We start from the raw sequence: 16,728 nt of genomic DNA, 5'->3' as shown, positions 1-16,728 counted from the left end.
GCACACTATTCCCGACAGGCCTCCCTCCACTTAATATCCTAAGGGAGACAAATCTTCCCTTGACATGAACTCTACACACAAATCTTTCATAAATACCTGCTTCTTGGACTTGCCAGGCAGGGGTGCTGCCCAGGAGGATCTGTTTCCTGGGAGCGAAAGCCCCCATCGGGAACCCCAGAACTACAAGGCTGCAGGGCTCCCACTCCCACAAGACCCTCTCTACCCAAACTCTGTAGCGTTCTTGGAATTTTCCTCGGAGTTCGCTTGCTGTGAGAAAACCAAGTGAATCTATTGCGGTGAATGCGCATCAAAAGCTAGCCAAACTCTCCAGGTTTTTAAGAGAAAGGCCAGACTAGCGGCCAGGGGGTCTAGTTCTGGCTTTGGGGGGAGTCTTTACCCCCTCTCTCCACTTCAGTTTTACCTTCTGTAATAGGCGGGGTCCAGGTGAGCACTAGAGTGAGACATCGCAGGCCCCCCTTCAGGTGTAACAAAGGAATGGTAGCCAGGCCCTCAAACCTCTCTCCCAGGACAGAATTCTCCCAGAGCGCCTTCTCCGCTTGGAGTCGGACTCCAGCGGTGTGGCGGAGCCGCCTGGGAGCGTCCGCAGGTTTCGCCGGCGGAGCCACCCCAGGCCTTGACAATGGGACGACCCCCACCGACGCCAGGCCCGGCCCCTGCCCACGCGCTGGCCTCGGAGTCCCACCCCCGCACGCTACCCTCACAGATCCCGGCCCGCTCGGCAACACCCCCGCTCTGGCCTCGGCTGCGCGTGCAAAAGCCCTCCGGGGTGTCTCCGAGCCGCGCGCGCGGAAGGCGGGGCGGGGCGGGGCGCGCGGGGGGCGGAGCCGAGCCGGGGAATCCTGCTCCCGGAGAGCGCCTGGCCTCGCAGATCAGCTTGACTGTCCGAGGGCCCCCGCGCCGGGGGCAGCGGGGACACCCAGACGTCGCCAGGCCGGGAGGGAACCCGGAGCCGAGAGAGCCGAAGCCACCGCCTCCGCGCCGCCCCCGCGGACTGGCGAGGGCTCGGCGCGTCCTCACTCCGCCCGCCACCAGCCCCCGCGGTCCTGCCGTCCGCTCGCCCGCTCGTCTCCCGCGCGCCATGCAGCCGCCCCCGGCCCCGCGCGCGTAGGCGCCCGCCGCAGGCCATGCTGCCCCTGCTCGCTGCGCTGCTGGCCGTCGCCTGCCCGCTGCCGCCAGCCCGCGGCGGGGCCGCGGACACATCGGGCCTCCTCGGGGCGCCCCCCAACGCCTCGGTCAACGCGTCGTCCGCGGGCGAGCCCGCTGCCCCCCGGCTGCTGGCCTCGGCGGCGCCCGGGGCTCCCGAGCACCCGGGCCCGGAGGAGGAGGTGGCGGCGGCGCCGTGCAACATCAGCGTGCAGCGGCAGATGCTGAGCTCCCTGCTCGTGCGCTGGGGCCGCCCGCGGGGCTTCCAGTGCGACCTGCTACTCTTCTCTACCAACGCGCACGGCCGCGCCTTCTTCGCCGCCGCCTTCCACCGCGTCGGGCCGCCACTGCTTATCGAGCACCTGGGGCTGGCGGCGGGCGGCGCGCAGCAGGACCTGCGCCTCTGCGTGGGCTGCGGCTGGGTGCGTGGCCGCCGCCCGGGCCGCCTCCGGGCCGCCGGCGCCACCGCCGGGGCGCCCACCGCGCTACCCTCCTACCCCGCGGCGGAACCGCCCGGGCCACTGTGGCTGCAGGGTGAACCGCTGCATTTTTGCTGCCTGGACTTCAGCCTGGAGGAGCTTCAGGGAGAGCCCGGCTGGCGGCTGAACCGCAAGCCCATCGAGTCCACGCTGGTGGCCTGCTTCATGACCCTGGTCATCGTCGTGTGGAGCGTGGCCGCCCTCATCTGGCCAGTGCCCATCATCGCCGGCTTCCTGCCCAACGGCATGGAGCAGCGCCGGACCACCGCCAGCACCGCCGCCGCAGCCCCCGCCGCGGTGCCCGCGGGGACCACCACCGCCGCCGCCGCCGCAGCCGCCGCCGCGGCCGCCGCCGCCGCGGCCGTCACCTCGGGGGCGGCGACCAAGTGACCCGCCCCGCTCCTCCCCACGTCCGCCCTGTGTCCGCGCTCTCGGTGCCTTTTCCGCCGGGAGACTCGGCCGGCGTGCTTCGTGTGTAGTGACCGTTAGTTCTTCTTTCGGGGAGGGGGCCGCCGGAGAGACCCCAGCCTGTGGTAAAAGCCAGGTCTGTGCCGCGCTTCTGGCTCCTAAAAGCAGATGAAAGCCCGTGCCCTGCAGGGTGGGATCCGCAGCCTGGAAGACAAGAGTGGAGGGAAATGGGGCCCTCTCCCCTCTTTGCGTCCCCCTGCCCTCCTCCCTTCCCGCACCCACGTGCCCTATATTCATGGCAGAAAATGACCAAATCCTGTGTATTTGTTTTATATATTTAATAACTGTTTTAAATGGAAGTTTTAGTAAAAAAAAAAAATCAAATTGCTATTGCTGTAGTAAGAGAAGCTCTTTGTATCTGAACATAGTATTTCAAGTTTGTTGTTTTTTTTAATTTATTTAAAAAGGGGGGCATGGGAATGATTTAACATCGATATATTGTTACTGCTGAAGATGAACTTTATGACCCTTTTCCAAGACGATCTATCCAGTGACGTGGACAGATGGGCGTTTCTTCTTGTACTTCTGTGGTTTTTTTGGCTTTTAATACAGACTTTTTCCTCCAGAGATGCATTGTACCTTTTTCTTTATTTGATTTGGAAAGGGAATTCAAGAATGACAAGATGATCCCCTGAAAGATGAGGGAGGGGATCTTCAAAAAGTTAGAGAAGGGCTAACTCTGTCTCCCTTACCTGTCTGGGAGAGAGAGGGGATGGAAACCATATTACTTGCCCTAATGGCAATTATTTTGCTTCTCACCACATTGCCCCCAGCACAAACCACCCCCCACCCCTCAGCCTCACTGACACTTGTCACAGTGGCATGCAGGGTTTTATGTGACTTCATCTTTTTTCCACTTCCCTCAACTCTGCAAAACACCCAGTAAAGTGCCAAAATGGTGAAACTGATAGTTCCTCTGAGCCAGGTGTCTTTGATGGAAATGACTCATTTTGAAAGGCATGCAGATTTCATATGTGTAACCTTTAGTGCATGAACACACTTCAAAAGCTGGTTTTAAAACCTGAGATATTTTGGCATCAAGATTTTTTTCAAGGTAAACCATTAGGGACTAATAAACACCTTAAAACTTTTTAAAGCTATTTTCCCTTGCTCGGTGTCCTCCCCACTTTTGAGTGAATACTTGATGCTGTTTCAGAACATGGTTGGTACTGTTCTTGAGAGTTCTCAAAATGAAGTCCCTGGAACAGCAAGGTCAGTACCACCTGGGAATTTGTTAGAAATGCAAAACTGGGGCCCCGCCCAGGACCTGCAGAAATTCTGGGGTGGAGCCCAGCAATCTGCTCTAACAAGCCGTGCAAAGGATTCTGCTGTGTCTCAAATTAGAGAACCACTTTGTGCTGCTGGAGAGGAACCATCAAAACTATGTAGCCTCCTTTTATCTTGAGATGTTTCTATTATATCAAAGAAATGGAACTCTTTTTTTCACAAGAATCTGTCTGAAGGAGAGTCTGGGTCATTTCCCTGCAGCTTCAGCTGCCCCTCTGTTTCTTTGGGGTCTAGGATATCTGAGCCAGCCTCAGAGAGGAAGGGGTGAGAGTGTCAGTCTTCCTCTATCTCCTGATTCAAACTTCCAAGAAGTTCAATGTAATGCAAATTTGCTAGCCTCGAAAACTCACTGTAAACCTTCTTATACCCCAAAGCAAGGTGGGTTGTGAACTGCGATCTTCTTCAACCCTGTTGTCACTTGCAGGAGAAAATCAATAACTTTGCTCACCTTGGTCAATTTTAGTATAATCATAGCATTTGTAATTCTGGAAGGCACATTAAGAATTCCTAGGACAACACACGCAAAATTACTCTTCCTGATTTTTTTTCCAAGATGTTATTTGGGGCTCAGAGAGGTTCAGCATTTTGCCAACAATCACACAGCTACACAAGGAAGCAGAGCTGAGACCAAACTTGTGTCTTCTCCTTCCCTGACTTGTATTTTTTCATCACCAGAAATTAACCTTCCAAGGTGAATTAGGAGCTAGCCAGTCAAGTCTGATCCTCTGCTGACCCACCTGTCACTGTCGGATTCCATGAAGCCATGCACACAAAGGAGCCAGAGAGATGAGACAGTCAGGCACTTGATATCTATCTTTCTATTTATCTTTACATACTTAGATCTATAGTCAATCAAGACACACACACACACACACACACACACACACACACACACACACACACACACACACACTGGACAGACTTGTTAGTTCTCTATGCAGACTCTGGCTGCTTTCTCAGCAACAGAGCTCTTAAGCGGCTCTACAAAATGAGGATGGAGCCTGTATCCTTTTGTTCTAAGTTGGGACCATCTACTGGGTGAAGGAAGTCAGATGCTGGCAGGCTCAGTTTCAGGTCTGTGCCCTCTAGTCAGTTTGATTTACATCATCTCAGTAGTGAACACTTCCAAGAATGCATTTTACTAAAGGTCAATCAGTACTTTGCTGGGAAAGGAAATGTGCCACTGCAGCCTGTGTGTGCACAGAATACCCAGATTCCAGCCCGTTCCTAAAGCTTCATGGGGAGAGCTTGCGTGCTGATGACATATCTAAGTCATCACTCTCAGTTATTCTGGCTTCTCCTGATGAAGAGCTTACCCTTGAGGAGGCTGTGTAACCACCCTCCAAAATCCAGCCCCTGCTATAGGCTGCCCTACTGAGTTGGCTAACATTTGTCCTGAGAGCTTCCCCTAGTCCCCATCTGCACATCCTGGTCTCCCCCAGGCTCTCCCTCAGCTGAAGAGAGCCTCCAGCTCCAGGGCACAGCCCCTTCCCAGAGCCCCACATCCAAAGGCTAACCAACACGGGGCACAGAAACCCAGCCATCCCAGGCCAGCTCCCAAGGGCCATCCCATCTTCCAGACTCCTCACAGGGTTGGCCAAGTTTCCACCGAGACTTCTTGGAGGTTTGATTTCTCCCTCTGCCCACTCTTGCCTCCTCTCATCCCTTCCCTTCCACAGGCAGCTATCCAAAAGCATTCCTTTATAAACCTCCTGAAAACTGATCCCAGCTCACAGGCTGCTTTTCCGGGAACCCAAGCTGTGCTGAGCAATTTACCTAAGGAGGTGCAGAAATGTTTCAGGCACGTGGTCATTAACGGCCTGTCCGAGGAGCAGATCACATGAATGACAGTTATTTGTGTACTTTTTACACAGGTCTTATGTTTCTATTTTTCTCTTCTTTTTTGGACAGTTCTCTGATATCCACAAATTGTCCATTACTCAGCTAGATTAAGAGGTTTAAAGCCACAGGACGGGCAGAGTTAAGAGCAATATAAAGACATTGAGGGATTGGCTGAGGCTTTCCCTGGGAACACTGGGAGAGAAAACCACTAAGAGAGGAGAAGGATGACAGAAGCCATGGCCCCGACCCACCCAGGTCGCTGTGGGCTGGCTGCCCTGGTGCACACCTCTCACCTCGTCCTGGGTGCTCTGTGGTGCCTGCTCTTGCCATCTGCCTCCGTCTCCTGCCTGGTCTCCTGCTGCAGACCTTCTGTTGCCCTGAGCCCCTACTCCTTTAAATGATGCCTTTTCTTTGCATCTTCTGGGGCATTTCTCCCGTTGGCTCCTTCTGGGTGGGGAGTGCCAAACCACTTTGCCACACAGGGGCTGCCTGGGAACAAATCAGAAATGGGAACTCACATATCTACCAGATAACACCTTTTCTCTCTGGTTCTTCCCTGCTTGGTCTTTGGTTTTAGGGCAAAACTGCTCCGCATAGTCTGCTCACATTAGGCACCAGCAGACCCCCAGGTCCCCTGGCTCCTCCTTGCCAAGTCTCCATTCTCTGGGGCTCTTGTTCCCTGAATCTTTGCCTTTCCTGGATCAACAACAAGCATTTCTACTGGCCTCCAGCTCTCAGAAATCTTCCAGAACCCCACTCTTCTCTGGGCCTGTAAGCTCCCATCAGCTCTGAGTAATTTCTTAAACTTGCTCGCTTTTTCCTGACACCCCACCTGGTACCTCCGTCACTCCATCACTGCCACCAGCAGCCTCTTAACGTTCGCAGCCTTCTGTTTCTCCACCTTCTGCCTCAGATGCTGCCTCCTCTCTCCCCACACTTTCAGCTATCAGGATGGCACAGTCCACAGCTCAGCCTTGGCATCCCCCATGTGGGTGCTGATGTGTAGAGATTCTGCCAGGCCCCGGGACAGGCCAAGGTCCCAGCATATTTTGAGGAGGGTGGGGACTGCCTATGGTTCTCACCCATATGTGGCTGCTCATCTAGGACAATTAAAGGCCTCTCTCCTCCTCTCACCCTTAGCACTTTCCGGACGGTCTTACTGCCTGAGTATTCCCAGATGTGTCTCCTGAGAGTACCAGGGTGAGCTACTGTGTGACTGAGGACCCGTTATTTTTTGTGCTTTCATAGGGGCAGTGATGAAAGTCAAGATAATTGGCATCTTGATAACACCCTAAAGCCTCATTTTGACTCAGTACAAATTGTCTCCCAGAAAGCTTTTTTTGACACTTGAAGGGGTCATAGGTACCCTCCAGGAGTTCTTCCTGGGCTCCTGGCAAGTTCCATCAGACTTCCTGAGGGTCAGCGGGCACAAGAGGAGGCCTGAAAAGGTTGTTGACCATCTAGTTCTCCACCCTACCCCAGGTCCAACCCTGGACTGCAGGTTTGAACCTTGTTCAGAATCTAAAGAACCCCTCACCCCCTCCCAGTGGCTGCGCTGCAGCATCTGAGCCTCTGCTGTTTTCCCAGCCATCCATGGCCCCACCTTGTTCTATCCCAGAGGATATGCTTGTGAGTATCTGCCTAGCTCTTGGGCTTCCTTGTACACTAGCCACTCTGGACTTAAATCATGATTCGCACTGTGTAATGGCCTAGAATTGTGATGTTACCACTATAGTATCTCAGAATCTTATTTCAGAATATTTTATGATCAAAGAGTACCCTGACTTGAGTAAAATTCCCTATTTGTTCGTTCTCCTAATAAGAAAGATGATGGAGTTCCTTGGTGGCCTAGTGATTAAGGATCTGGTGGTTGTCACTCCTGTAGTTCAGGTCACTGTTGTGGCAAGAGTTCCATCCTTAGCCCAGGAAATTCCACACACCACAGGCACGGCCAGAAAAAGTTTTTAAAAAGAAAGATATTTATGTTCTTACTATAAGCTTTAACATTATACTCCACCTCACCTCCTGTGATCCTAGATCCTAGTCTCAGAGGAGGACTACACTGGTAATTATCATGATAATAATAATAATAGTTATTATAGTATTATCATCATCATAAATGCTATTATTATTATTATTATTTTGGAATGGAGAGGGAGGGAGAAGCAGAAGGAAAACAATAACAAGAAGAGAGTGGGAGTGAATTAAGAACACCAACTTTAAGGAGTTCCCGTCATGGCTCAGTGGTTAATGAATCTGACCAGGAACCATGAGGTTTTGAATTTGATCCCTGGCCTTGCTCAGTGGGTTAAGGATCCGGTGTTGCCGTGAGCTGTGGTGTAGGTTGTAGACTCGGCTCGGATCCCAAGTTGCTATGGCTGTGGCATAGGCCAGCGGCTACAGCTCCAATTGGACCCATAGCCTGGGAACCTCCATATGCCACAAGTGTGGCCCTATAAAGCAAAAAAAAAAAAAAAAAAAGAACATCAACTTTAAGAACAGCAAATTATCTCCCATCTCATCCTCACACACAGTAACGCCCACCCCTCAACCACAAAGGCACAAAGGACATGAAACGGAGTGGTTGACCTGGAGCCACAGACTGAAGCAGGTGAGGACTGGGCTACAGGAAGGGCACCTGGGAGACAGACAGCAGGATGGGCATGGGCAGGAGAACAAGGGGACAACAGCTGGGAACAGGTTCTGCTGGCCTCCCTGTGTGAGAGCTACCCCCGAGTGGACAGCCCCCTCAACTCTCTCCTCTGCCGTGAAACACTCTTCTCTTTGGCCCTGGAAGGCTCGAATGGCTGAGCTCCAAACTGTGTCTCACTCAGCTGGAGAGGCACTTCTCACAGCACCCGCTCCAGGCTGTCACCATGTCCCTGTGGTATCACGGCTCAGAAAGGACTCTGCCAAGAGCATCGTCCTTGGACTTTTGCTGGAATATGAATAATATCTATCCATTGTAGAACTATTAGAAATGATGACACATAAAAAGAAGGAACAGAGAGTTCCCGCTGTGGCTCAAGGGTTAACGAACCCGACTAGTATCCATGAGGACGAGGGTTCGATCCCTGGCCTTGCTCAGTGGGTTGAGGATCCGGTGTTCCTGTGAACTGTGGTGTAGGTTGCAGATGTGGCTCAGATCCCGTGTCACTGTGGCTGTGGTATAGGCTGGCAGCTACAGCTCTGATTGGACCCCTAGCCTGGGAACCTCCATATGCTGTAAGTGTGGCCCTAAAAAGCAAAAAAAAAAAAAAAAAAAAAAACCCAAAAACAAACAAACAAACAAAAGGAACAGAGAACTTGGCTTTCTGCTACCCCCAAAAATAAGCCCTCCCAGAGTTTTGGTGTATATACCTCCAGCCTATTTTTACACGTGAATATGTGTCCACAAGTGGTTATTTATACTAAAAAAGGAATTGTGCTGAACTAATTTTTCTTCATTATACAAGTGCTATATCATAGAAAACGGAGAGAATACCCTTCATAAGATACACGAATCAATGTCAGCAACAACCCCAGTACTCACAGTGACTGTGGCTAATATTTATGGGTAAAAGTTCATGCATATATTATACATATTTTAACCCCAGCAAGCACCTGCTTCTCAGAGCCCTATTGTATCCACTCAGGGGCTCTTTGGTGGTCCCCTCCTTCTGCAGAAGGACCTGGAGAGCTTCTCAGGGCAGCAGGTTGCATAGAGCTGCATTCCTGATGCAGATCAGAGGTCAGCGGCACAGGATATTAAAACCTATCCGAGGGCCAAAGGCTTGATGGAGATTGGTGGTATGGGGCAGGGAGGGGAGGTCTTCTATCTTTTCCATTCTAAGTCTCCGACACATAGCAAAGTCAGACCATACTTTCCATCCCTCCTGGAGAAACAACTCTTCTCTCAAGTCCGAGGTTTCTGATGAGGTTGATAAGGAACAGAACACAACTTCAGAGGATGAACAATGCGATTCACCTCCTCCAGTCATAATGACGGAGCTGCCTCATATTGTCTAGGTTTATTTGATATCTTGAGTGCAAAATGAATTCTGAGGTTCACTAAGCAGAAAGGATATTGCTCCTGTATAATGCTGCCCAAAAAGCTGTCACAACTCCCCGTATCCAAGTCACAGCAGCATTCAGATGCCTCTGCTACTGGGGGCTGGGACTAAAGACAGAACCTACCCTAAGAGAGGAATGCGCTGGGGCTACAGGTGGGGGAACTGGCCAAGGACTGGCACCATCACTAAGTCAAAATATACTTGGCACCACTCACAACAAAAGGCCTTCTAGGAGAGATCTCATCTAGGAGACTGGGGTCCCCAGAAGAGGAGCCTGAGATGGAGAGACTCATACAAGGGATCAATTGAGGGGTGTTCTCAGGAGGAAGGGAGCAGAGGAAGCATGATGGGGCAGGAAAGGAGCAAAGCAAGGATGTGGTCTCTGCCGGAGTCAGCTTCAGCCCTTGGAATTGCACCACAGAGTCACCCGTCCACTGCACCTTGATGCGCTTGTACTCCCATTTTAGTCATGGGCCAAAGTCTGGGGTCAGCTCCCATTAAGCTCAGCCCTGTTCTCCAGAGAAAGAGGCAGCTGGAAGATATTAGCAGCCACACTCCCAGCAGCCAGGCCTCACTTCACTCTTGGGTCCTGTTCCTAGCAGTGGCAGGTGGGGAGTGAAGATGAAAGGTGCCAGGGGAACTGTAAACTCTGTCCCACTTGCACTGATACTCAGGCCTTTGGCCAGTCACTCAATGTCTGGCAGGTTCGCCTTGCAACTGGGCCAACTGAGGTGCCAGTGCCCTGGCCTGCTGGCCCCCTGATGAGGTCAGAAGTCCCTGCCATTCGTCTCTGTGTTCAAAGTGCTGCTCCCCACCCCCCACCCCCCGCCAATACTTGCATTATAGGGGAGGTGCCACAGTATTAGTATCAGCATTAGATACAATATTAGCATCCCTGAGACTGCTGGCAGACTGGTAATAACATGTGACAAGGCACTGGGCCACCTGCTCAGGTACCTGCCTTGCCATTCATGAGCTGTGTGGCCTTGGTTTCCTCGTCTACAGAACAAGGTTGTTGGAGGAGATGAGGCCAACTGTCCTTCCAGGCCTACAGTTTCATGTTCTGGCTTCCGATCTCCATCTTCCAGCCTAGTCAGAACACACTAGTAACAAAGACATACCAAGCAGCTACCACCTCACACTGTCCAGAATGGCCATCATTTAAAAACCTACAAGTAATAGACTTGGAGAACAGACCTGTGGTTGCCAAGAGGGAGGGGAGGAGGTGGGAGGGACTGGGAATTTAGGTTAATAGATGCAAACTATTGCCTTTGGAATGGATAAGCAAGGGGATCCTGCTGTATAGCACTGGGAACTATGTCTGGTCACTTGTGATGGAGCATGATAATGTGAGAAAAAAGAATGTATACATGTATGTGTGACTGGGTCGCCTTGCTGTGCAGTAGAAAATTGACAGAACACTGTAAACCAGCTATAATGGAAAAAAATAAAAATTATTAAATAAAAAAATAAAGACAGCTCTGCATTTAATATTAAAAATAAAATAAAATAAAATAAAATAAAATAAAATAAAATAAATAAAATAAAATAAAACAAGGCAAGATGACCCTACCTACAAAACAGAAACAAGCTCATGGGCATAAAGAACAGACTTGTGGTCGCCAAGGGGGAGGAGGAGGAAATAGGATGGACTGGGAGTTTGGGGTTAGTAGATGCAAACACTTAGAATGGATAAGCAAGGAGGTCCTGCTGTATAGCACAGGGAACCATATCCAGTCACTTGTGATAGAACATGATGGAAGATAACATGAGAAAAAGAATGTATATATACCCATATATGTGTATAAGTAGGTCACTTTGCTGTACAGCAGAAATTGACAGAACATCGTAAATCAACCACAGTAAAATTTTTTTTAAATAAAAATATGACAGAAATAAACTTATTTATCAAACAGAAACAGACTCATAGACATAAAGAACAGACTAGAGGTTGCCAAGGGGGAGAGGGGTGGTGGAAGGAATGGACTGGGAGTTTGGGATTCACAAATGTAAACTATTATATATAGAATGGATAAACAATAAGGTTCTACTGTATAGCTCAAGGAACTATACACAATATCTAGTAATAAACCATAATGGAAAAAGAATATATATACTACATTATGATACATATTATATGCATATAATATGTATGTAGTATATATATTATATATGTGTAACTGAATCACTTTGCCGTACAGTAGAAATTAACACATTGTAACTCAACTACATCTCAATAAAATAAATTTTTAAAAAGATGGCTTCTTTGACTTTGTGAGTTAACACTGGGTATATCATGCTCTAAAGCAGAGTCTACAGAAGCCAAGGAACAGGAGAAATTAGCAGGGGTTGTGCACCTACTGCATGCCAGGAACTTGACCTTCCACAACCTCACAGCAATCTTAGAAGAGAGGCAGTATTTTCACCATTTTAATGATTTGTGGCCAGATTCAGGCTCTGGGAGACTGAATAACTTACCCAAGTTAACAGCTCACACACAAGAGAGGGTTACAAAGCCCATGCCCCTCCTATCAATCCACGTCCCCTTGCTAAGGTTTATAGATTCAGGATTTATATTAGAAGTTACTTTCTTTTCTTCTTTTTTCTTTCCCCTTTTTAAGGCTGCACCCACGACATATGCAGGTTCCCAGGCTAGGGTCGAATCAGAGCTGCAGCTGCTGGCCTATGCCTCAGCCATGGCAACACAGGATCCAAGCCATGCCTGCGACTTACGCCGCAGCTCAAGGCAATGCCAGATCCTTAACCCACAGATCGAGGCCAGGGATCGAACCCGAATCCTCATAGATACTCATTGGGTTCGTTAGCACTGAGACACAACAGGAATTCCCAGAAGTTACTTAAAAAAAAAAAAAAATGTGAATTCATCCAATACCTGCATCCCATTGTTTTCTTTGTTTTCTTTTTCTTGTGTAAACCAGACTTAGAAGATCTTGATCTAACCAGGCATATTTTCACTTAGGATAATCAAAAGAATATTTTAAGGATGGTTTTCCAAATTAAAAATGAAATGGTCAGTTAGGGAAAACGTCTCATTATTTAGAATCTTTGGTGCCAGAGTAAAAAAATGTATGTCCAATGGGAGGCAAGGCCATTCTTACGTAAGATTCTGAGTTTGGGTGCTAGATACCCAGGGAAGTCCCAGGAGAACTGGTTGCCTAGAACCTGTAGCTTCCGGGAGCAGCGAGGCTATGTCCAGCCTTCCCCAGTGGGGGAGAAGCCAACACTGTGGGAAGTGGAATCTGGGAGCAGCACCCACACTCTGCTGAGAGAGGAGAGACCACTTGCCCTAGACATTGCTCCTAGGTCACTCTGACTATCCCCCTACAAGGTCCCTGTGGGCTCTGGGCAAGCGCCTGTTCTACACCAGAAGCTGGCAAAGCTTTTCTGTAAAGGGCCAAGTAGTCAGCCTGTGAGCAGTGCAAACTCCATCAGTTACTCAGCTAGGCCAGTGTAGCTCAAAGACAGTCATAAGAAACACATAAATGAATGGGTGTGGCTGTGTTCTAGTGAAACTTTATTTATGAACACAGAAATTTGAATTTTGTATACACCTATACAACATATGATATGGAAATTTTCATTCTGCATAAATTCCAGACATTGTGAGTTATTCTTCTGATTTTTTTCAACCACTGAAAATATAAAAATTGGAATTCTCACTGTGGCTCAGCCGATTAAGAACCCAACTAATATCCAAGAGCACAAGGGTTCGATCCCTGGCCTTGCTCAATGGGTTAAGGATCTGGCATTGCCGTGAACTGTGGTGTAGGTTACAGATGTGGCTCAGATACGGTGTTGCTGTGGCTGTGGCGTAGGCCAGCAGCTGCAGCTCTTATTCTACTCCTAGCCGGGAATTACCATATACCTTGGGTACAGACCTAAAAAGACAAAAAAAAAAAAAAAAAAAAAAGTAAAAATTATTCTTAGCTCACAGGTCATACACAAAGAGGCCCAGGCCCTTTGCTGTAGTCGGCTGAGCCCAGCTCTCCTCCATGCATCCCCCAGGTTCAGATGACTGAGGAAGACGTCATCAGGCGAAGAGCATCTGATGAGCAAAAAAGGCCATGGGGAAACTGCTGATCCTTCCCTGAAATGTCCATCTCATGGACACTAAAAGAATCGAGAGTTCTGATTCTACAAGTTGACAGACCCCCACAACAGAATCTTAAAGTGCAGTGGCCTTTATATACTGATTTAGAAGTTATCTGTCCTTTTCTGTCTACCTAGTAGATTACAACAGCAAATTGAACCACATCCCTACCACGACCGCCAGGGCAGACACCAAGTATTTGGACCCGGAGCATCAGACCAGAGCTGCTGGCCCAGTAAGCAGGGCAGGCTGACAGAGGAGAGGCAGGAGCTGGCAGCTAGACGCACTGCCATGATGGCATAATGATACAGCAAATAAATTCTCCAACTCATCGTGCAAAAGTCTCCTGGCCACCACGGAGAGTGCCCCTCCACTCTGGGGACGCTGATGTTGTTACCTAATGCTGCTTCTTGCAGGGGGCAATTTTTAAAAATATTATGTTTTATTTTTTAAATTCATGCAAACTTCGACTACCATACCATGCTTTGTTTTCGTAAAATTTAGTTATTTAAGCGATCAGCAAGCGCTTGTCCTACGGGGAAGGCAGCAAACCGACACAGGGTCTCCCAGGAATGCCCAGCCCCAGTTCACGTGGCTCTCAAATTCCTTCTAAACATAGATCCATGACTAGTGGGGTTATTAAGTTCAAATGAGCCCATGTTTATTATGACTCACATCAGCCTAATTCAGGAGCCCCCATATCACACTTAATTAGCCAGATGAGATGGCAAAATTCCCGTAGACACTTCAGCTTCCCAGTTCCATTCAGAGGGAAGCCGGAAACCCAGCAACACTGGACATTTCAGCTCGTGGAGTGATTCCAGCAGAACAGAGTGAGAAAAGGGTCAGGTGGGGCAGAGGCACTGAGCAGTGAGGGCAGACTGGTCAGGTTCCAACCTTGGCCCTGCCACTTGTTAACTACTTTCCAGACCTCAGTTTTCTTGTCTGTAAAATGGCAGTAGTAACCGGACCTCTCCATATGAATCATTGTAAAGATTTTAAAAGATAACCTAGCAAAGAGTTTACCTCCTCTCCACACCCAGGAACTCAGATTCCAAATGGGACCTGGCTCTGCCCTGTACTCCCATGAGTTAAATACTTAAAATACTGAACCTCAGCTTTCTTTCTCTTTTTAAGTTTTATTGAAGAAAAGTTGATTTATACTGTTGTGATCATTTCTGTTGTACAACAAAGTGATTCAGTTATGCATGTACACACATCCATTCTTTTTCAGATTCTTTTCCCTTATGGATTATTGCAGAATATTGGGTCGAGTTCTCTGTGCTATATAGCAACCTCAAGCTTTCTCGTCTGTAACATGGGTCTGATGATGCCTATCCATGTAGGGCTGTTGGAAGAGTGAGCCTGAAGCACCAGCGCAAGTAAGTGCTCAACAAACAGTCCTGGAGTTCCCGTGGTGGCTCAGCAGTAACAAACCTGACTGGTATCCATGAGGATGTAGGTTCCATCCCTGGCCATTCTCAGTGGGTTAAAGGTCTGATGTTGCTGCGAGCTGTGGTGTAGGTTGGAGGCTGCAGCTCCGATTTGACCCCTATCCTGGGAAATTCCATATGCTGCAGGTGCGGCCCTAAAAAGATGACAAAAAAAAACAACCAACCAAACAAAAACAGTCCTGGAAGTACTATTACTCTATGGCCACAATCCACTCCAGCCCTGCAGATCAGCTGTCTTATTCCATACTCAGAAAAATACTCATTTAGTATTTATTATACATGCCAGGCAGGCCACCATGAACCCTGGGTACAGAGAGGAGATCAAAAGGGCCTAGACCTTGCCCTCGTGGAACACACAGCCCTCAGTCTAGCCATCTCCAAGGACCAAAATATTAAATCCATGATTATGAGTAACTGATTGAACCCCATGTGTGTTATTTTTACTATTAGTTACTGTTCTCCAAAGCATTGCCTAAGAGTGTCAGCAACCACTGGTGTCATTGGTGGCTGGGCAATCCAGGCCAGAGCTGTGAGAAGGTCCTGCAGGCTGGGGGCCTTCTTTATTCCTTTTAAAAGTGGGGTTTTTTAAAAGTGCATTATGGGATAGAGATGTAAAAGAAAGCCTTGCTCTATTAATAGATGAAGGGATAAATAAAATGGAATCTACACATACAATGGAGTATTATTCTGACTTAAAAAGGAAGGAGATTCTGGAGTTCCCATCGTGGCGCAGTGGTTAACGAATCCGACTAGGAACCATGAGGTTTCATGTTCAATCTCTGGCCTGGCTCAGTGGGTTAAGGATCCGGCATTGCCATGAACTGTGGTGTAGGTCGCAGATGCGGCTCGGATCCCGCATTGCTGTGGCTCTGGTGTAGGCCAGTGGCTAAAACTCTGATTCGACCCCTAGCCTGGGAACCTCCATATGCCGCGGGAGCGGCCCTAGAAAAGGCAAAAAGACACACACACACACACACACACACACACACTATTTATTAAAAAAAGGAAGGAGATTCTGACACATGGCACAACATGGGTGAACCCTGAAGACATTCTGCCAAAGTCAAATAAGCTAGTCAAGAAAGGACAAATACTGTATGATTTCTCTAGTATTATGAGGTACTTAGAATGGTCAAAATCATAGAGACAGAAAGTAGAACAGTGGCTGCAGAGAGAATGGTGTGCTGTTGCTTCATAAGGACAGGGCTTCTGAGAGGGGTGATAAAAAAGTTCCAAAAAAAAGTTTTGGAAACAGAGTGATAGTTTCAAAACATTGTGAATTAATGCCACTGAGTCATATACTTAGTTAAAATGGCAAGTTTTATGTTACATATATTTTACCACAAAATTTTTTTTAATAATAATTGAAGAAAGGCTTACATGGCTCAAACCAAGAAGTGACCATAAAAGATGGGTTTTTATCCAGGGATAAAACTGTAATTCAAAATAATACATGCACCCCAATGTTCATGGCAGCACTATTTACAAGAGCCAGGACATGGAAACAACCTAAATGTCCATTAGTGGAGAAATGGATAAAGAAGATATGGCACATATATACCATGGAATACTACTCAGCCATAAAAAATAATGAAATAATGCTATTTGCAGAAACATGGATGGACCTAAAAAACTGTCATACTAAGTAAAGCTAGTCAAACAGTGAAAGACAGACATCACATGATATAAGCTATATGCAGACTCTTCAAAGGATACAAATGAATTTATTTGCAGAACAGATACAGACTCACAGACTTTGAAAAACTTATGGTTACCAAAGGAGACAGGTGGTGGGGGTGGAAGGGATGGACTGGGGGTTTGGGATTGGCATGTGTACACTGAGGTATATGGAACGATCAGCCAAAAGGGAC

The 16,728-nt window shown here is 48.5% G+C and overlaps 1 protein-coding gene across 1 annotated transcript; it reads left to right on the top strand.

Moving 5' to 3' along the window:
- On the top strand, positions 851 to 2,678 carry TMEM158 (transmembrane protein 158). The gene has a single exon (XM_003358398.4). It carries the CDS (start codon positions 1,146 to 1,148, stop codon positions 2,031 to 2,033), a length of 888 nt encoding a protein of 295 aa, XP_003358446.1. The 5' UTR covers positions 851 to 1,145; the 3' UTR covers positions 2,034 to 2,678.

Source organism: Sus scrofa, chromosome 13 (assembly GCF_000003025.6).
Source record: "Sus scrofa isolate TJ Tabasco breed Duroc chromosome 13, Sscrofa11.1, whole genome shotgun sequence".
Lineage (NCBI taxonomy): Eukaryota > Metazoa > Chordata > Mammalia > Artiodactyla > Suidae > Sus > Sus scrofa.
Note: the sequence above shows the minus strand (reverse complement) of the source record. Positions and strands in the feature narration are given on the sequence as shown.